The sequence below is a fragment of the Apostichopus japonicus genome, chromosome 10, assembly GCF_037975245.1.
Source record: "Apostichopus japonicus isolate 1M-3 chromosome 10, ASM3797524v1, whole genome shotgun sequence".
Taxonomy (NCBI): Eukaryota; Metazoa; Echinodermata; class Holothuroidea; order Aspidochirotida; family Stichopodidae; genus Apostichopus; species Apostichopus japonicus.
In genome coordinates this window covers 7202675-7224884 of record NC_092570.1, presented here as the reverse complement: position 1 = coordinate 7224884, position 22210 = coordinate 7202675, and the positions used below count along the sequence as shown (strand labels likewise).

Here is a 22210-nt window from a genome sequence, read left to right as displayed (position 1 = left end):
TGCAGAATTTCATTCTTTTAGACTATATTAAAACACCAAAAGTACAAACAAAAACAAAAAAAATCATAAGTTGATATATTTTTTTTGACAGTAACTTGACTTAAAAATAGGCTTGTAAAAAAATTGATTCGTTTCTATAATAAACCTAAACATTGCTGTGTGTTAAAGATTTAAAGTTTAAATTAGTTGATACTATACTATTTAGTCTTTTTCTCTCTCGTTTAGTTTTTTTTTTTGTAATTTCTTACGTCCATTTACATCTTTGGTTTTTACTTATAATACAATTTACTCTGCACCATCTCACATGCACCACCCCCTCGCTCTGTCCCCCTCCCCTCCCCTCCCCTCATACATTATAGGAAGACGCGTAACGAGCAAAGCTAACATACTTCTTGAACACGTTATAGCTAGAGTATATACAAGGCACTCAATCAACGACTTTGAAAACCAGACTGACTCCTACAAGTTATTCCTTTCTACAACCGTTGCTCTCCAAGTATAATACAGTGTGATCATTGTGCCCTTCAACTAGGGACGGGGTGGTGTTTTTCTCCAACTTAAACATATGTACATTGTCCACCCCACCCCTGCCCATCCCACATACGTATCAGCCCGGCTGTAAAGACTTTATGGGATTATGCCAAACCATATGTATAGGACCAAGGAAGAACACGAAGGATGTTGGATGACCAGAAGGCATGTAAACCAATGGGAAACCATGTATAGGAACAAGTGAGAATATTCAGGACCGTGTATAGACCGACTATATGACAGATCAGTGAGGATCGTAGAATACCCACCCAGTTGGGACAATTTTGTCGATACTGTAGTGCGATGCTCAGCTTCAGAGCACTCGTATTGTCAGTACGAGCAGTATGAATATCATGTTTCTATCAGATCAAGGTTAGGAACTGTTTTGTACTGTCAATAGCAGTGATTTGAAGGATGATATTGGAATGGAGAACAGTGTAGAGAGGTATTAGCATTACGAAATTGTCCCAACTGACTGGAATACCAATGAGGTCTATGAATGACCATAAACGACCGTACACCGAGGATCAAGAAGGACCTAAAAGAGGTGGTTGTCTATATACGAAATCGATTCGAATGGTGACGACAGATCTACTTTCAAAGTTTACTTACTCCAGTTTTCTTTCTTTCAACTCAGTAACTTTGATTACTGACTTTACTATATATCCCTTACGCATGAAATGTGGTTTAGTTGAAAAGTGTAATAAATTTTGAACTTTTCCACTTTTGTGTTTCCAACCAAATTTGATCATCCAAACTATATTACCAAAATACATTATGATATCATATATATAGCATCAATCACAAGTTGACCACAGTTAATGAAAGAAAGCTGCTGTATATGTATAATCTGATGGCTTCATGCGTTAAGCAGAAAAGTTTGCTGAAAACTTTTGGCAGGTGATTTAATAGATCTCGTGGAATGCTAACGCAATATGTCTACTAGTGAGCAAGTCCAGCATACTGGTGTATGTTAATGTAATAGCATTTACACAGTTAACTGTACCTTTATAAGCATGAGAAATAACAACGCTAAAAGAACATGCTTTTCCAAGACGCAAAAATCGACTTTAACAAGCACAAATGCCTGTGCGCATCACATTTGTTTTCGAATGTGAACGGTGCAGTTAAATGTAAGACATCATTGCTCATCTGTTTCGGTAGTCTCCGATGCATTATAAGAGTTCTCTAAGCTGGCCCAAGATACTATAGAACTGGAGGACTCCTCCTGTTGCGGTTCTCGCAAACCTGGAAGATAGTTGTAAATCTGACGATAAGATAACCAGTTATCGGGGGAATCACCCATTTTCGACGACGAGAAACTTGAAGAGAAATAGCTACTGGATTCTTCTGGAATGACGACCCCGGGAAGACTCGAGTCACTTTCATCGATAGCTTCGTTGTCGTCGGGTGCGTTAATAAGATGGCGAATGTCGTCATCGGCGGTTTCCTGAAAGAAGGAAGAATTAAAAAAAAAAGAACTATGTATGGAGCATGAAAATGAACGAATATGTTATTATTTATGAAGTTTATGTCGGTATGTCCATCTGGACAAATAGGGCGATGCAAAATAAATATGCATTTTGCCGTAGAACATAAATTGTTACGGTATCCGCGGGGGAATCTTTTAGTCGTTCTTCAATATGTATAGAGAAGATTTGAGCAAGTTTTAGTATTGACACAACGAAGCCGTTTTAGGCCATATCTGTGCAGCAATTTCGAATACTGTTTTCATTTATATGCTTGTCTCATATCATTAACGAAATGTTGTTACGAAGATATTGTTTCGCATAACTTGAATAGTGGTATGTTAGTATTGATAATAAGCCTGCACATGAACAGAACCATGAACAGAAAAGAAACACCTGGGTGAAACAGGAAGTGACGTCACGCATGAAAAAACATGGCAACCCCATGGTATGAGTGTTAAACCAAACAGAAATAGTTTGTCTTAGTTTTTCTATAGATGTTTATTAAAATCATAGGATGATCCAGGTTTTATAAAGGAGGGGGGTGAGGTGCTCGATTTTGTTGAAACCGATTCCCCTGATGTAGGTGGTATGGAAGCACCATTTCCCCCTCATAGCCCCTTTTCTAGACGTCAAATTATGCATTATTTAAATTATGAGTTCGACCAATATTTGGTCTAAACGCCAGGTTGTGATATAAACTTCTTTGGATATGTTTTCTTTGTATGAGGTTGAGGAAGGAGTGGGTGGGGTGGGGTGCACACACCACACCCCTGGATCCGAGCCTGCCAAAAGAAACCCTGTCTACCATACACACAAACACAAAGGATAAATATGAGGGATGTGTTTGTTTCTGCTTTGTTCCTCTTTCCTTTATGTAGCCTATTTGATGTTTATTCCCAATGCAAGGCCGATCGGGAATTTTCATCTGTTCGACAATGTCATGAGTTATAAAACATTTAGTAATCTAAGTCAAAAATGACTACGTTCTTCTGAAACTATGCCCTATGCTTTTAACGCTCGTTCATCTCCCCATCCTTATACGGACACCCCCCCCCCATCCTTCTCATCAGCCTCCCAAAACAACTAGAACAACAGCGACGACAACACACAACAACAACAACATGTAACCAGAAAATGTAAACGTTTCGCGGTTCCGATGACTAAACCTATTCATACTGTGGTAAGCCATACATGTTAACATGTCAATGGGCACTGTGGTTCCTCGCTAAAAGTAAAATAAATGTGCTTTTTTTTGTCAGTCATTCTAATTAGTAATAATGTAAATGCTAACACAAGAGCCCAATTGCACAATCAAAAATTGGGTCCAGAAAAACGTTGGCTCAAAAATTTGGTTCCGCAAATGTTGTGCCCAAATGAGCCTAAAATATTTTGGCCCACATGTACCAGCTACTTTTTTCCATGTTTGGATACAATCCGAGTTATTTTTTTTTACTGGATTTTGAGCCTCCCCCCCCCTCCAACATATTGGGCCCTATGAAAAGTTTTGCACCTAAATGCTCTCAGAATTAATTCGTCCATACAAACTGACTCAAAAATATACCCCCCCCAAAGAAATGAACCACACAAAAAGTGGGCCCAATTGGTCCCAAAAAACTTCGGGCCCACAAATTCGGGCTCAAAGAATGTGTTCCAAAATGCACTTGAGGTGGAATTAAAACTTTGGCCCATCCGGCGCAAAAATGCGCCCGGGAGTTTTTTTGGGCCCAGATGGTCCCAGAAAACGTTGGCCTCATTGTTGTTGCAAAGAACATGTACATACTACGTAGATACATCACTGCACCACGTATAAACTACATCACACATACGGCTGCAGAGATATTGACACTTTAACAATGTTATGGTAATTAACCCCGCCCACTGGTTTAATATTAATGACATGGGAACCAACACAATATGATACATCTACTCATTACAGGACGTCTATCTACCAAGTACGACAGTGATTCAACTTGTTATTGTTGAGATATCGTGTTTACAACCTTTTAAACCTCACTCACTCATGAATATTAACGAGGTATAACTTGTTGTTGCAAAGAACATGTACTTACTAAGTAGTTACATCACCATTAAAAGTATAAACTACATCGGACATAATTATGGTTGCAGACATTTTAACAATTGTATGGTAAGTCCCGCCCACTCATTTAATATTCATGTATGAGAACCAAACACAATAGGACACATCTACACATCGTGGGTTATCTACCTAAGAAGCATGACATTGACTCATGTTGCAGTTGTTGAGATATCGTGTTTACAAACTATAGCCGCCACATCCACACACGCGCGCGCGCACGCAACCACGCATACACACACGCAAGCACAATCGCAAAGGTTACTGAGCCTTCGGCATCGTAACTGTCACGGATTCTTTGTAGAGATCCGTGACAGTAACCAAAAAACGTTGCTCTAAAAATTATTCTAGTTCGTGTGGACTCGTGCCGAACTCCTTAAGTTTTGATTTCATAACGAACCGTATAGTTGGATGCAATCAGTTGGCACTGATTCAGACATCTTCTTATGACCTTTGACATGCATAATGCCATGTTTCATGGTCTCAAAACAAAAAGGCAAATCACATTGTCAATTTGACTTATACGATCTGTTCTGAAATCCAACCTGTCTCGATTTCAGAATGTTATAGTCGCTCATTAAATCACATGTCATCATGAATCATCTCATAACGACTCATATCTTCCATACATATTTTGGAAAATTTCCTTCAAGTTCTCTCTCTAGTATGCAGTTTGATAACTCTCATTGTATATCCAAAACAACTCGATCAAAATCGAATCGCTTTTTTAATTTTTTTTTATAGATATGCTTCACGGACAAAATGTCTGTTAGAAGTCATTTTCGGTTGTTTACCGCTTTTTCTTTAAGTCGTCACCTTGTAACTTATAACACCGACCTATATTTCATTTCATTTGTTTCTCACAATCCATACAGCTAATATTTACAATAATCAGAGGGGTAAGAAGACAGTGATAGAAGAGGCATGTTGTGAAGGGATTAGAATAATAAACTTTTGCGGGGCTTGACGAAGTGCCCTACTCCCTATAATTAAAGTAGTGGAAAGAAGTATTACAGTATATAATAGCAATATAAACAAACAACACACAAATAGAACCCCCCAACCCCCCCCCCCCATCCTATATACTCTATCCCAACACACAATAAATGCCCGACAGAAAACTATACCCATCCACCACCGTTCCCATCACAGCTGAATACCTGCTTCCGTACAATGAAGAGTGCAGGGGTTCTTACAGTCTTAAAGTATATGCAGACAAAATGATCAGCATCAATAAGTACTGAGGTATATGAGTAAACGTAAGTTATACCTAACAGACCTTAAGCTAGGTTTGTCAATTAACCTCAGCATGTCACTTGTGACGTCGTAATATCAACCAATGTGAATGACATAAACTTTGATGGTCGACTTTACATGTAATAATAATAATAATAATAACTTTTTTTTGTATAGCGCAGGTATCCAGAGCACAAGGCAATGTTCAAATGCGCTCCCATATAAAGGGTCTAACTGTGATATTTCTCAAAAAGGATAGTTTTTAACTGTTTTTTGAGAACCTGTATAGTAGCTCTTCTTTATTCTGAATATTTCTTATTCCACACATTTGTTGGAATTAAAAGAATACTCAAGTTCTTCTTATTCTTCTTCTCCTCTCTGTCTCTCATTTCCTCTCCAATTCTCTCATTTTATGTGAAGAGGAATCATGATTCATGTTTAATGTTTTCGTTAACCGCACTACTGACTTCATTTTCACAATTTTAAGCTGACATATCCTAACCGGTGAGTTGTTATGGAAACTCCCTGTCCTAGCATAATGTGTGTCTTTTGTGACCATGCACGTATATAGATTACAACGTATGCACTATATTTCACATACCGGTATCGTTAGCAACATGTATATACCGTCCCCACTTTTGCATGTCTTAAGCCGGGGACGGGAAGATCTACCCCTTTAACTTATGGTGCTAAGAAGAAATAACTTTTATTTATTGTCTGTGAAATACAACCTCGCCAAGAAAACGCATAGGTTATCAAAATATTGTTATGTTCCAAAAATGATCATACTTGAAAATCTCGCGGAAATTTGTCTATAACGATTGTTATATGAATAGCTTTACTATTTTTATATTTGGTTAATTATATATTTTCTTCTTTGAAGTATACTACTAACAGCTTAACGCTACCTAACAAATGGCAAAATTAACTATAATATTATACGGCTGAAAATTTGAAGTTTGTTCACAACATCTTCTCTAGAGAATATAGTTCGTGTTATACTAAATGCGATTAAATCAAGTTAAATCTATGAGTTCTTGGTATCACATTGAATTATATCATATTTCAAAGGAAACATTTTGACAACAATCAAATACCAAAAGAAATTACTAGATTAAATATAAATTAAGTTAGAAATGCTAGAAGTAATATAGCTAAATGCAAATTAGATTTATTATCACACAACCGCAATGTACCGCAATTTCCTTTCATAACCATGCATGCTTGTATATTTAACTTAATCAATTATAGGTGTATATTGTGGTGGAAAAACAAATTAAATGAAAGGAACATGTACTTTATACATGGAAAAGGAACCAAATCAGATTAATGAACAGCTGTCTCGCTTTGGGGATATGATGACGTCTTGTTTTTAAATGACATTAAACCCTGTATTATTTTGTTAACTTTCTAAGCTCATAAAAAAATGTTTATGAATATTCCTTGGTTTATTCCAGCAAGAAAGTAAAAATGAGAGTTTTTTTCACCTTCTGGTCTCACGTGATTAGTTTTAAAGTAGTGTCATGAGTGAAGTTAGGTTGTGGTTTTGGATTTCTGCTTTAAAGTAGCATTACAATTTATAAACTTTTAGTTTGTTGTTGTTCTTTGCAGTAGTTGACTTTTCAACTTGAAAAATTGCAATTGCTGCTTTACAGAAAAATAGAAGATTTGTGTGATAACAGCAATTTGACATCCGCTAATTACAGAATGCAGACAATGTTGTGTCCCACAAAATTCTTCAATTTTCATGTCTTCCTTTCAACCTTTGAAGTGGGAACTAGTGTATTTTTTTTTATGAAAACAGGCTGATAGTTACAGCATTATTTTCAGGTTTTCTTTCTACTCTGGACCAAAATGTGTAGGATAGGCTATATCTCTATGACCGCCCCCCCCCCCCTCCTCCTTATACCGGATAGGATATCTCTATGACCGCACCTCCTCCTTATACCGGATAGGCTATATCTCTATGACCGCCCCTCCTCCTTATACCGGATAGGCTATATCTCTATGACCCGCCCCTCCTCCTTATACCGGATAGGCTATATCTCTATGACCGCCCCCTCCTCCTTATACCGGATAGGCTATATCTCTATGACCGCCCCCCCCCTCCTCCTTATACCGGATAGGCTATATCTCTATGACCGCCCCTCCTCCTCCTTATACCGGATAGGCTATATCTCTATGACCCGCCCCTCCTCCTTATACCGGATAGGCTATATCTCTATGACCGCCCCCTCCTCCTTATACCGGATAGGCTATATCCACCGCCCCCCCCCTCCTCCTTATACCGGATAGGCTATATCTCTATGACCCACACCTCCTCCTTATACCGGATAGGCTATATCTCTATGACCCGCCCCTCCTCCTTATACCGGATAGGCTATATCTCTATGACCGCCCCCTCCTCCTTATACCGGATAGGCTATATCTCTATGACCGCCCCTCCTCCTTATACCGGATAGGCTATATCTCTATGACCCGCCCCTCCTTATACCGGATAGGCTATATCTCTATGACCGCCCCCTCCTCCTTATACAGGATAGGCTATATCTCTATGACCGCCCCCTACTCCTTATACCGGATAGGCTATATCTCTATGACCGCCCCCTCCTCCCTATTCCGGATAAGCGATATCTCTGTGATCTCGAACGAAGCTATTATTCGTTTGTTGATACTTATTGTTAACTTTTGAGCACGACGCGACGATCGTCTGTCTTAAAGTAATATATTTAACTTTGTTTTCGTTGTTATTTGTTGTTTGTTGAAAAGTGGTGCAATTTATGTGAGTTTTAAAGCAATATATAGTTACAGCACTTTTGTTGTCGTCATTGTTGTTGTTATTAATATTTCTGTTATCGTTTGCTGTTGACATTTGAATTTGAACTTTCTAGACTTAAATTACTGTTATTGTCGTTGGTAGTAATCCGTTTGCCCATGGTATAAAACTCGTAAGAAGTTATAGAAAATAGAATAAAAATAGAATTATAGAAATTATATTATTTATATCTATTAATCAATATAAATCATTTGCAATATTCCTGATTCGAGAAGAATCAGGAATATTGCGTACCCCCCCCCCCCCCCCGTGATTTAAAGTGTTCTTTGAACCCGGTGTCCATTAAACCAGGTCTGTCACACAGAACTTTGTTTCGGAAAAGATTGTAATGAATTCATTATTCGTTAAATAATGATAGTTCGCCCACAAACAAAAAATCCAGCAATTTGATAAGTGAAACTGGTTAGGAGATGGTAAAGTAGTATTGGGTAAAGATAATCCTATGGGAAGTCTTTCTATCAATATAATTAATGATATCATACACCAATCCGATACATCAGAATTGGTGGATTGAATTATCCTTTAATAAGAGTTCGTTGCCATGCACTTTCTTTCCTCTTAAACGGTCGTTGAAAAGAGTTCAAAAGTTTAGCTTATCCACTCACTGAAATTAATCCTACAGATTTTTTTTGGGGGGGGGGGGGATTTTAAGTACAACTCTACCGAACTCAATCCCGTCTGGATTCTTTGAAATCACTTAACATATGACATTTAATATCATTTTTACTTCCTGTGTGAATGAACGTGATAACGTGGAAATTTATTATTCATTAATATTATTTTTTTATTATTATTTTTTATTGTTAACGTGGAAAATTGCAACACCACTATAGAAAAATCCTCATGGAACTCCCTATCACCCCTCCCCCTCCCTCCAAATCTTTATCGATCAATAAAACTGAGGTATGAAAATCAGTGATTTGTGCCAGTTGTCAGGCTGTGGTTGCTGAATAAGGCTTGTCTTTCCGGATCAACTTTTTTTCGTACAATTTTTTTTTTCAGCCATGCCCTCCCCCACGACACGCCCCTCCCTCTCCCACTCATTTTCCATAAAGTATCATTCTAAAGGCGCTAGTCAAGAAGAAAAGAGATTAATATATATATTCCCCTTTAGGAATGTATAGTAATGTGTTTCAAGGAAAGTACATATAAAATAAGTCACGACAGTCTATAGGTTCGTGGAAAGATAATAAAATATATGGTTTCCATTTTTATTACCAATATTAAGAGTGAGTGGCTTAATGTCTTCATAAATTATGATAAGTTCTGTTTTGCGTTCTGTTTTTTTTTTTTTTTCTATATCAGTACTGATAGTCCTCATTGTAGATTAAATTTGACTTGCTTCAAGTCGTTTTTTTTTTTCGATTTCACTCAGTTTCATGACAACATCAAAAAATCATGCAAACTGGACATGTTAGATTTGGAGAAAAGAAGTGTATGACAAATATGAATTTTATGTCTGTTTCATGTTCTTTTTGACGGAAACATATGATAACCTTGACGTTAGTCATTATTCTGTGAAAATATAAAAAACACGAAAAGAGGGGAAAAGATATATGGGTACGTTTCCGCTACATCGAGTATATTATTTCCTGAATGTTAATTTGTCATCTGATAGTATTTCAACCATAAAAATATTAGTTGACCTATATATTAAAATATTGTGTATAATGTTTATACAGGATTTAGACCTATAGGCCTATATTGCTATACCGCATCATTCTTCAATATAATTTGACACCTGCCAGCCTCCAGCCTGCCAGCCTCCACCCTCCCAAATTCAAGTTGTCATGGAATACTTCCTAAGATATATTTATGACGGGCGAAGACTAGGTTGGTACACCACAGAATGGTGGTGGGTGGTACCGATCGTCAAATAAAACTTTAAAAATGTTGTCACCTACGCATAATATTGGTATTCATTTATACTATTTGCCATCGTTACTGTGGGCGAGAAAACAATGTCATTTATACCTTTTTCGCGGTTCATAACCACTTCATTATATTACGACATTTTTCATTTTGGTGGACAAACTCTGTCTTTTTTTTCTTTTTTTTTAAGAAGACTATTCTTTTTTTGGTTTATCCGTGTGTGTTTTGGCTCATTTTCCCTCTTGGCCTTTTCCTTTTCTTGACGTCAATTTTACCAAGGGTGTATACCACAAGTTTGTGTATAGCGATATGGACAACGATGTTATTGTTATGATGAATGTGGATGTGATGACGTTTAATAAATCAATGTAGAAAATTCCGAGAAAGAAAACGTTTTTCATTTTTTTTTCTCGAATGTGGCTTAGACTTGGCCACTTTTTTGATGGTTTTTTTTTTTAATATCAGTTACGGACGTAAATTTTGTACTACAGATACTGTGACCGTTTGTATAATCGATTAATTGTTAAAATAGAAAAAGTCAAATCGTATATTCGATTAATACATTAAATGCAGGTATTTCTCTCACTGCATGAATATACAGATCCCGAAGGCGGGGTGAACTTGCATATCAAAACGATTAATGTAATTGTTAAAAATAATTGACTGATAATGACATTCAGTAATATGTCATTTAACATTCAATGCTCCTGTGCAGTGTATGATCCGGTAAAAAACAATATGTTTATCATTTTAGTTACATAAATTTGATGAATAAAATCAATAATAATCAACCAATAACAAGATCGATATTATTGATTGATACTTATAATAAAATTTAATCGATACGTTAAATGTAATATGCTTACTAAACAGGAAAAAGGGAGAGCGATTATGTCATGAAATAATTCTCATTTTAGTTTATGAATATTCATGTTTGGTTGGAATAATTAATAAATAAATACCTTTTATTTGTGGTGTGCTTTAGAAGTTACCATTTTTCGATTTTCGATTCTCCCCCCCCCCCCCCCATTTTGTCTAGTACAATGAAAAAGGAAATCGTGAAACTGACCTTCTTAATGTTAAAATCATATCAATTAATTTCAATGGAATAAATGGAATTAAAGACACTGTTGAGTGTTGACTTACCCATCATCACGATGTTATCAACAGATTTCAGTCTAATGAATATTCATGTTAATGGGTGGAGTCAATAAATAATGTTTGTGGTATGTTTTATTCAGGAAAGATCACATGTCGAAAGAAGTCCTCCGAATGATCTTTATATATACTTATATAGCCTTGAATGCTTAATTTCCTTAATTCGAATTTCCTGTAGCAATGTGGTCATGACCTCTTTAACCTTTCTAACTTGAATAGGAACAACTGGATGGCTACAAAACTAACAAAACTAAACGTATTTCTTCTTAATAATCAATTGTTCTCTGTTGATAACATTTTTCCAGTAAATGACTAAACAAACAAGAACCAGGATTTGTGACATTTTGACCTTGTCTTTCCATGGAGCTATCAACTTTCAAGTTTCTGTCCAATCGGAAATTTGTTTATGTCCTTTGATCTTCACTGGATCGGTAAACCCCTTTTGAAATATTACTCAAAGTACATAATTAACTTTTAAAAAAATGACCTAAAAGTACAAATCTCTCTATCCGGCTATAATCAAAGTTTCCCTATAATCAAAGACCAAAAACAAAAAAATATAACCAAAAAAGATTGTAAAAACAAAACCGTATCTAGAACCGGTTCATCAAAATATGTTGACATTTCCTTAGATTTGACCTAGTTTTTCAGAAACAAAATCCGTCCGTTGGGACATTTTCAAGAGACATTTAGACTTTAAGAAGTTCGAATATCCAACTTAATGCACCAGTTGCCATCGGTACCAAAGTACATAATTGTCGAATAATTAAAAAATAAAGAAAATGTCATAACAATCACAGAAAAAAGGCCAAAAATATTGATTTCACAATCATACTCCATATTCAGGTATAGATTGAGCCCAGGTGGAAAAAATGGGGGTGGGCTGGATTGGGAGGTGGGTGGGGGCTGCGAGGTGGGTGGGGGGGGGTAAACATATCATACTGATAGCACAGATAGGTGTTCTGTACATTACCCCCAATTTGAAATTGTTCTCAGTTTTGTTTAAAATTATTACTACTTTTTGTACAGCCTCTCATCCTTACTACTCCCAGACATGAAAGAGTGTTGAATAAGAATAAAGAGATTCCTCATGCATTGATGTTTTTAAGTGTGGCACTATTATATGTATGTTCGAGTGACCATTTTTAGACTTTCTAGCATATTTAATTCTAGGAGCAATACTGGTGAACTGGTAACATTTTTTTCTTCTAAGCTCTATGTGGTCGTTTGATATTAATTTATTAATCTCATTAGACAAATCCCTTCGTTAATTAAGTGTAATGAGTATTCGGGACGGGCTTCCGTCCCTATGCCTCAGTCCTCTATTATGTTAATCACCCGATATCTAATCTTCGAAAAACAATTCTTTTCTGTTAAAATGTTGAAGATAATTTCTCATTGAAATGTGACAACACACTCAGAATTTTCGTTCGGAGTTTAAAGCTGAATTAAACTTGGTGTTTTTGTTGTTATTGTTGTATGTATTTTAGATCCTCCTACAAGCAGGAACTCGCGAAGAAGCCATCATTGGCTTATCAAAGCCACAAGCTGACCGGAGTCAGTCTCTTAGATTCATATTTAACGTCCATGATTATGAGTTGTCAATTGTCAACAACTCTGCAACTGGACGACACACATTAATCTTGGAGTGACTCGAACTCGGGACCTTATGATTGAAAGGCACCGGCGTTAACCACTGGGCTAGTGTTGTGGTGGTGGTGGTTACAATATTACTTTTGTTTTTTATTATTATTATTATTATTCGAGTCAATTAGTGGGTACATTGTAACGATCATTTATGATATTTTCAACTCATAATGATGTGTAGCTCTACTGTTTCCAGATGTACATTCATAAAATGGAAAAAATAAAATTTATAAAAAGTCATTTTCCTGTGATAACACGGTGTTTATTTTTTTTATAAAGATTTCGATTTTACCTATACACTAATGATGAAAAAGGACCACTCCGACATTTGCTGAAGGAATAAAAATTACTATTAAAGGTTAAAATAATCGAATTAAATTCCGTTCACTTAGACTTATTAGGCTAATTGAAAATATTAACTGATGTCATCCCCTTAAAATGATCATCCAGTCGCTGAAGTTGATTGCTTGCTTAAAACTGCTGAACATTTTCTGAGTCAATAGACGAATATCAGATCTTCATATGGCATTTTGAATCGCAAAGAAATGAATTTGTCACAATGTTGGGATATTTGTAAATACATCTGCGGGCAACGACAGTATGGATGATGTCATCAGGGCATTTAAGCAAAACAAAAATGTCTTTGTTTTTCTATATAATTTTGTCAATGATTTATCTACAGAGGAAAAGTATATTTCTATAAAAAAAAGGTACATTTTGATGAAATTCGAAGTACAAAGACCTTTGACCGCTGAGCAAACGTTCCAGATGTATCAGGTTTCAAGGATAAAAAAAAACATATGAAGATTATAGTAGCCTAAGTATAAAGTGTTTGAAACACAGCTGCCCAGATGACGTCACAGACCCCCTACTGTGATCCAACTTCCTGGAGTAGTTGAAAGTTTAGCCAGTCAAAAAATTAGGTTATATTCAACCAACCATATCTCGAGTTAGGGGCAAGATATTGAGATGGGGGTTTCAACTAGCAGTGTAGCTTATCTTTCTCTTTACTGTAAGTTTCAAATTGTTTGTCACCAGAAATTCATTTGTAAGAGAGCGTGACAAATATAGACATAAACAATTTCAGCCCAGCTCCACAGTGCGTTTCATAATCACAACTATATCTACCCAGATTAGTCTATTCTTGCTACTAAAGGTTCATAAAATTATTAATCAAGAACGGATATCGTACAATACTGTTTGACTATATGATCTATATGAAGTATACAGATTACTCTCCCATGCCCAAAATATGGGAGCAAGGCACTCCTCCCTCCCCCCCCCCCCTTGGCTTCCCCTTTTTCAAACCCAATCGGTGTCTGCATTATACTGATGACTTAAAGTTTATAAGAAATAAAAATGTTCTGAAAAGTTAGTCTGGTATACTTACAGCGGGAAATACAACTTGGTGGTCCATCGATGTCAAAACTTGCCTCCGAGCAAAGGCTGGCCAATCCAAGAAGTTTCTTGGGACGGGCTGTAGCTTTATAATTCTATGTTCGATGACTGGGGCAGACACAGACAATGCAACCAGAACAGAAATACTGAGCAATAACGATGTATGCATCTTCATGGTGGCCGTTGTAAATTCTGCACTTTTTCTATTCGTTTTTCTTTTTTTGGTAAAGCTTATGAACGAGCTGACTGAACGAACTACAGTTTGTTAAAGTTCAGAGAAATTTCTCTAGAAAAATCACCCCAAAAGTGGCAAAAGTTCGACTAAGATTGAATTGAGACGCCGCTGTACTTTTCTTATATAATATGCCCATGGGCGTAAAATAATATTTCTTCGACGTCAACGTAGAAGTTTAAAATAAGTTACTGATTTGAAGAAGAAGAAAAAATCATGTCTCGAATAAACTGAACTTAAGACGAGCGAATGTTTCAAAAACAGTTTGTATATAGTCTGAACCAAATGGGCATGAAAATCAAGTTGTTCGCTTGAGGCTTTAAGAAAGAAAAAAAAACAAGTCAGCCAATTAAAAAGAAACCTTTTGTCTGAGATAGTAAAAACAACAATGCGGTAATGTGAACTACGATGACGCCTGAGGCGGAATAAAGAAGATTATAAAATGTGTCTGGATCACGCGATAAAAATGATATTATTATCAATAACATTAAACGTCGGTGGGCGGTGAATAAATTCGTCGCGAAACCGCTCAAACTACCGTGATTGATGATTTAGAAGACATTTACACCTTTCTGGTGTGGCCGAAAATTATTTTCGTATTGTCTTAAAAGAAACTTATATACCCTTGTTCCATGTGGTCGAACATCCTGGCGAATAGTACGGTAGCCTTGTGGTTCTGAGTTTCAAACGATAGGTAAATACTTGTGATTGACTCTTACGATACGTACATCAACATTATTATCAATAATCCTATATACTCCAACATAATAAATGATGACGATGATGATGATGATGATGATGATGATGATGATGATGATGATGATGATGATGATGATGATGATGATGATGATGATGATGATGATGATGATGATGATGATGATGATGATGATGATGATGATGATGATGATGATGATGATGATGATGATGATGATGATGATTATCGGTAGATAATCGGTAGATAATCCTGGATTATCGGTCAAAAAACCCTGGATATTCGACTCAAAAACCTACAATATCGTTTGATAAATTTGAAAAATCCATGTCTACCAGTCAAAAATCCGGAATTTTCGATAAATAAATCCAGGTTTATCAAACGATAATCCACGGTTTGAACCTATAATCCAGGTTTATCTAGTGGTAATCCAACTTTTATCTATGATTAACCTGGATCCTCGACAGATAAACCTGAATTTACCGGCGATAATCCAAGTTTTTCACCGTTGATCCAAGTTTATATAGGTTTTTCGAGCGATTATCCAGGTTTTTCGGTCTAATATCTAATATATATTTTCCTATTATCTAATTATTGCGCATGTGGCTTGCCATAGATTCGTGATGCACCTTTGACGTCACATCGTCATGATCACACAGTTGTATAGTTTCGATTTTAGAGAACTGCAGGGGCTGAGGGTGGAACAAGTTTCGTTTTCGAGCCCAAGCTCTTTCTTGGGTGCCTTCAATATCTAAACAACGGAGAGGTGAAGGAGGACTGAAGAAGTAAGTTATTTACGAGTATTCCCCCTTGCAAAAGAAAGAAATTTGAAAAAAAAGGAAGAAAAATACAGAGAAATGGTAAAACCATCTATGAAAGCTAGTGATAATAATCGTTAGGAGTAAATGAGATATAGGTTGCGTTTCGTTTAAAGTTTCGAAGTTGTGTGGTAAGATTCTATGGAAATATTTATACTAATCATACATAAACATAAATATTTGATATATGTTTTGTGTGAGAAATGGTTTCTGAGGTAATAGTCGAACAGCTTTCTTTTAAAAGATATATATGATATGATGTCATAATACCAGTATTAACACAGCTAACCTCGTTCCGGATGCACTGTCTCGCCTTAATAAAATAATCTATGCAAAACCAGCTACCATGCAGCTTGATCAGAAGGCCGTGTTCTGTAATTAAAGCGCACGCAAAATTGTCACATTCTCCGAGAAACAACTTAAAAAGGATATGTCCATAGCTCGTGACCAAGACAGAGAATTGTTTAAAACCATGTACATGACCAAATGAACGATTTTTTTGGTGAATAAATGAATTATGAACAATTGTAATCACAGCTCACCATTAATTATGAGTAGATTTTTAGTAAGGAGAAATGGTATTTAATAGGAGTATAAATAGCGTGTTATATGCAGAAATGTTTGTTCAAGGTTTGTTCTACATTCTCTTAATCGAGCAAGTATCTTCATTTCTCGGCATTTTGGCTAAGGTTCTGCCTGTATGTTTAGTAGCATATACCTGTTCTTTAAAGAAAACAAAGTTTAACGCTCATTGACGTCGAGCCGTGAGATTATATATGTATTCCGTTTCAGTACGGAAGGGACTCGTGATAATTCCCGTGACGTATATGCGGTGTTTGTCCCATATGGCTTGCCATAGACGTATACCTCCGTCATTGCACCACGGTTATACAATCTCAATGTATGAGTGATGAGGTTTGTCAGGTGGTATGCTCTATGGAGATAATTTCTCTCAGTCCATTACCACATGTAAAAACATGGAAGTAAAGAAAAACGAAGCGAATCAAAAGGCAAACCAAACTAAGAATAAATTTCGAATGAAATGTCAAAAAATAAATATAATATATAGATATATATATATATATATATATATACATATATATATATATATATAGATATATTGTTTACCTCCATTTCATTAACAAAGTATATATGTTCAAAGTACATCTCTTTCGAGATCCGGCTTTAGGAAATACAAATGATTTCGAGTAAGTTAGCATCATGTTTGATCTCTAGAGTAAGGCAAATATGTCACCAAAAACAGAACTAGTATTGTTCGATACAGGTGACAAACGCCTACAGTAGAATTACGACCTTCCTTACCGGTTTCGAACCTCTGGACATACAATCAGCGTCCATAGCCTAGTGATTAGGGTTTCCGCATATAAAGCGGGAGGCTCGGGTTCGAATCCCGGTGGAGGCTGGAAATTTTTTCACTGTTCTGGATTTTCCAATTCATTACGATTTCAATATATATATATATATATATATATATATATATATATATATATATATATATATATATATATATATATACAAACGAAATGTGCCCTGTGTAGCAAAGCTGAAGTGAGATTGTGGTCACCGCCTAAAATGTATGCCAAACGATGCCCCAAATCTTCCGTACACATACCAAATATGAAAAGAGGTTTATGATGAAATAGCTAAGACAAGGAGAGGAAAGGAAACGGAATCACCATAAAGTAACATGAACAAGCCAGGGAAAGGTTCCTGCTTAGACCATGTGTGACGGCTTAATGTCATTGATCGATGGGTTGGGGAGAATTGTTATAACAATGTGGTCTGTTGACCTAGAAGGTCACGTGACCCCAGTATCCACTATGCTTTGAGAATAGTTTCTTGTGAAATGAGAAAGAATGATGGGAAAACAAGTTAATGGTAACTATTTAGTTTACCGATTACTAAGTATAATGTTACGCATTGGGTTTGTATTGTGGTTTAGAATCCGGTACTGGAGAGGAAGTTTTGAGACAAGAATATACCCCACTTAACACCGCAGACTTACCACTGATCAACTTTACTAAATTAATAAAGACATAAACCATAAACAAATCAAATTTAGGTCAAGGGTAGGACGGAAATAAGTATTACCCTTAACAAGATATGTATATAATATTTATGATCTGTTGACGCATTACAGGTATTGTGCATAACGCAAGAAAAAGTGACCATCTGCCCAGCCCGCTCCCGCCACTGCCTCTCCCTATTCCCACTCACACGCTTGTACCTCTTCAACTTTTCCAAGCTCAAAAAAAAAGTCAGCAATGAAAACAACATTTTCATCGACTTTTCAAGATAAGGGCCTAACGGTTTACCGGCTTGGAAGCCGCGTACGTGCGCATCTGTATCCGAGGCGTCGAAGGCGCCGCCAATTTTAACTACCAAATGCGGCGATTTCCCAGTGGTCGCGAAAGACTGATTTCGTCCGAGGCGCCAAATACGCCACTCCTGCCCGGTCGGCTGCATCACTACTCCAGTAGCACGTTTATCATTCCAGTTCGCCCCTACATTAAAGTGGCCATGACACGAAAATTTCAAAGTCCTATATTTTTGGGATCCATCAAAGAATGTTCTCTAGAACATGTATCAACCAATCTGCCAGTTTAAAACTTGATTTTTCAAGTCGAAAATTGAGAATGAATTTACCCTTTTCGGCGTTTGAAACTTTGTTTACTCGAAAATTTTCCGATTCGCATGACGTCATGTGACGTCACGTTTTGAACACATTTGTTGTCGCTGCTTACAATACCGTTCACGTACACAGTAGACAAGTACACATACCACTAGTGGTTACTAAACAAAACACCGATCACAAGTGCGATATCAAATCAAAATTTCCTGTGAAATGGCGGATCCAGAACCAATTGCGGCAACCGAAGTTCAAAGTGATAATGGTTCTTCACTAGGCAGTGAAATTGGGCTATAATTAGAGTGCCCTTTCTCATATTCGAAGCAGAGAGTGAAGGCGATGATCATTCCAATATTGAACCGAACGTTGAGGGTGGAGCGGAGGTGTTAGAACCGTATCAGTTCGAGCCTGTTAAACGAGCCGAAATTGAAGCTCCACAACATATCGAAGAAGAAATCCGTTCGAAACCATTGCAAGGAACATACAACGTGGTAAGAATTTATTAACGAAGCATTTAAAAACAAAATCCAGTCCATTTTGTGCATGTGTTGTTGGAATTCGCGGAACACCCTAAACCGTATTGTGCGTTGTGTTACGGTAACTTACAACCCATATGTAGAGTGTGTAGTACTAGTAGGGTTGGTTGCATACTGAAAGTTTGGCTAGGGGATGTAAGTTGCATTATGCAGCCATGCTAGGTAGGCATATGTGTTATTTCATACTCATTATTACTTGGCTAGTACTTTGGCCTAGAGTTTTGCAAATCAATTTTCTGAAACAAAAGAATGTTTCATGATACATGGAAGGTGTAAAATCACAACAAATGTAACCATAACTGTACATTGTATGCCTGCTTGATATTGTGGACATCATGGCCAACATTAATACATTTTGAACTTTCATAAATTTTTTCCCAGGCAGTACAGATACATAGCCTACGGTCAACAGGTTCAATGATACTTGGGGTTCCTAGCAAGACACGTCAGGGTTGTGCTACCATCATGTGCAGTCCAAAGGATCAGAAGTGATTTTCCAGCCAATGGTCATTACACTGGATTCAAGTTGCCAGGAGAAAACTCATTGTATAGGAAGCCTTGGTTGAGAAATTCCTCCAGAAACACCTTTTCTAAACTACGATTGTGTTGGATTACCAATCCGTCAGGGTTCCCTCAGTGTTGATATATTGAAATTCAAGACTTTTAATTCAGGATGAAAAGGTTATTTTCCAGACCCAACATCAACAATGAAAGAAAAGGCATGTTTTGAAGCATTTGGACACAAGTATTGGCGTGACCGTGATGTCATATAATATGTGCATAAGGGAACAGGCATTGACCTTTTTAGGGGCATTTACCTCCCAGACGTTTGATTCGTACCTTTAATCTGGAAGCCAAAATATCCATATCACCAATGATATTTGACAGAAAAGTCATAATAAAGACCAATGGAGGCAGCAGAACTCTTGAATGTTTAGACTTTGTTTCTTCAGCAGCAGTTGGTTTGTTTTGTAGTCTTTCTTCAAAAACTCAGCTGTACACCCTGTTAATGGTCTTCGATTGTTTTAATGCGTGTGATGCTGTGTTTCATATTGCCCATCAGTGTTGTACGTGTCGTCGTGCTTGTGTAACATTTTTGCATGTGAGTTACTTCGTGCAGTGTTTCTTGGTTTAAATAACCCTTTATTGTATTTGCTTCTGGATTATTCTAATTAATTTGTCATAACAACGATTGATAGCGATGGACATGCAACTGCTTTGTAGGCTTAAAGCCAAAAAATTCATGTAAGTTGTTTTCTTTTAATCTCCTTTGATGTCACAAATTACATTAGTGTAATTTAAGAATGATAATGTTTATGGAAAGTACAGTTTTACTTTTATGTCATATAATACAATGATTGTTGTTAATGTTAGTTCAGATTGTCCAGAATGACTGTCTAGAACTGATATTGAATAAATTTTGTTCAATGATTTAACACTTGAACTATGTGGTGTGAAATTTTGGCTCTGTGACTTTAAAATAAATCGCTTTGAGATTTAATTAAACACCCTTTGGAATAAAATCTTTTTACCTACCTATTTTGACCCATCCCCATTACCCCCACTCCAGGCTCCACAACATAAAAAATGGTTTTCCTGGAATAGGAATAAGAAATTATTGCTATAACTAACTGATCCAGCATATTCCAGAAATAAATTGGGGCACTGAGATTTGTTCACAAGAAGATGTAACCCACCGCTTCTGAAGCTAACCTCATAGCTTATTAGTATACAATAGAGCAATGAAGGGGGTGTTAATTTAGATGATACAGTAAAATCTCTTCGTCTATTGCGACTTCAGTGTAGTAACGCTAATACTATAGTACTACTAGTGCTCGGCGCGCTACCTCCTAAGGATCGCCACTTGCCCCATTGGAGGTTTCCTGTTCCCCGATCTGGTCTTCAGAGTAGTTTTTTGTGGATTACTTGACAGAAGAATGACTCTTTTATGTCGAACCGTTAAAGTCCATTTGTTTTATTTCATAACAAAAAGGAGGGATCGTAGTATGCTTCCGTGAAGTGTTCGCTTCATTCGGAGCTGCATACTGGCTAGGCCCAGTGAAATCGGCGATGGTGTTGTGCACTAACTTGGTCATAATCGCCGTGTTTTTTTCGTCCTTCAGCCATGGATGAAGGCTAATTGCATGGGTAATGATATTTATGCAGCCCCCAACAACACAACGGACCGGCATTTCTCTCGGATAGTTTACAACAGTTGTAAAACAAACTTGAAATTTCTAACGATATAGCGTAATACAGTGGTTGTTCTCTCAGTGTAAATGTGCGTGTACTGTATATGGAACGGTATGATCGTCGCGCATCCGATACATGCCTGGGCTTTGCACGTGTGTTCCTAACATGACGTCATCATTGTCTTGTTGTGAAATCGCATTCTCAGATATCTATTTTCGGATGCGAATATTAAAACGTTAATTACTAATTAGTCCTTGAGGTTTTCAAGGTGTTGAGGATAGTTTTGAACATAGATTTTCTCATAGATTCAGAGGAAGTTACTCTCGATGAGTTGGATTTTTCGTGTCATGGCCTCTTTAAGATCGCTTGCTGGCAAATGCTGTCGGGATACAGTAACTAATACTGCATGTAAACTGCTTTTTTGTTACAAATATGATCAATATAATATAATATGATCGATATGAGCCCAGGGGCGTATCCAGGATTTTCCAATAGGGGGGGCGCCAGGCATGAATGATCGCCGTCCTGGGGGATGGGTCTAAGGGGAGGGGTGTACAATTTTTGCTTTCAAAGAAGGGCTGAAATGCAAAATGGTGTCATATGCATGGGCGGCGATCCGTACTTCCGAGTGGGGGGGGGGGTGGGGGGATATGACCTTGTTGACTATCTAAGCGTAGCGCCACCATGGGTTGGCGCGAAGCGTACAAGAAAATTTTGGGATTAACAAACCCTCTAGATGGCCGGAAACGGCACTTCCCGAGGTTTCCAAGCGGCATGTACCCAACTTTAAAATAGGGATGTCATGTCCGAAATATCTCATAATC

At 37.0% G+C, this 22210-nt stretch overlaps 1 protein-coding gene and 1 long non-coding RNA gene across 2 annotated transcripts; one reads left to right on the top strand and one right to left on the bottom strand.

Moving 5' to 3' along the window:
- LOC139975013 (uncharacterized) lies at positions 1-15073 on the bottom strand. Its single transcript, XM_071982606.1, has 2 exons — positions 14238-15073; positions 1-1981 (listed from the first exon to the last, which is right to left on the bottom strand). Exons 1-2 carry the CDS (start codon positions 14418-14420, stop codon positions 1673-1675), a joined length of 492 nt encoding a protein of 163 aa, XP_071838707.1. The 5' UTR covers positions 14421-15073; the 3' UTR covers positions 1-1672.
- Positions 15074-18539: 3466 nt separating this feature from the next.
- On the top strand, positions 18540-21748 carry LOC139975139 (uncharacterized). The gene is made up of 2 exons (XR_011795674.1): positions 18540-19148; positions 19575-21748. It is a non-coding gene; the product is annotated as an uncharacterized lncRNA (long non-coding RNA).
- Positions 21749-22210: the final 462 nt, after the last annotated feature.

What these genes read in the sequence shown, in the direction of transcription:
- LOC139975013 (XM_071982606.1), bottom strand. Translation starts at nt 14,420, where the DNA reads ATGAAGATGCATACATCGTTATTGCTCAGTATTTCTGTTCTGGTTGCA. An exon ending in ACCAAGTTGTATTTCCCGCT is followed by an intron (nt 1,982 to 14,237) that starts GTAAGTATACCA and finishes TCCTTCTTTCAG; the next exon opens with GAAACCGCCGATGACGACAT.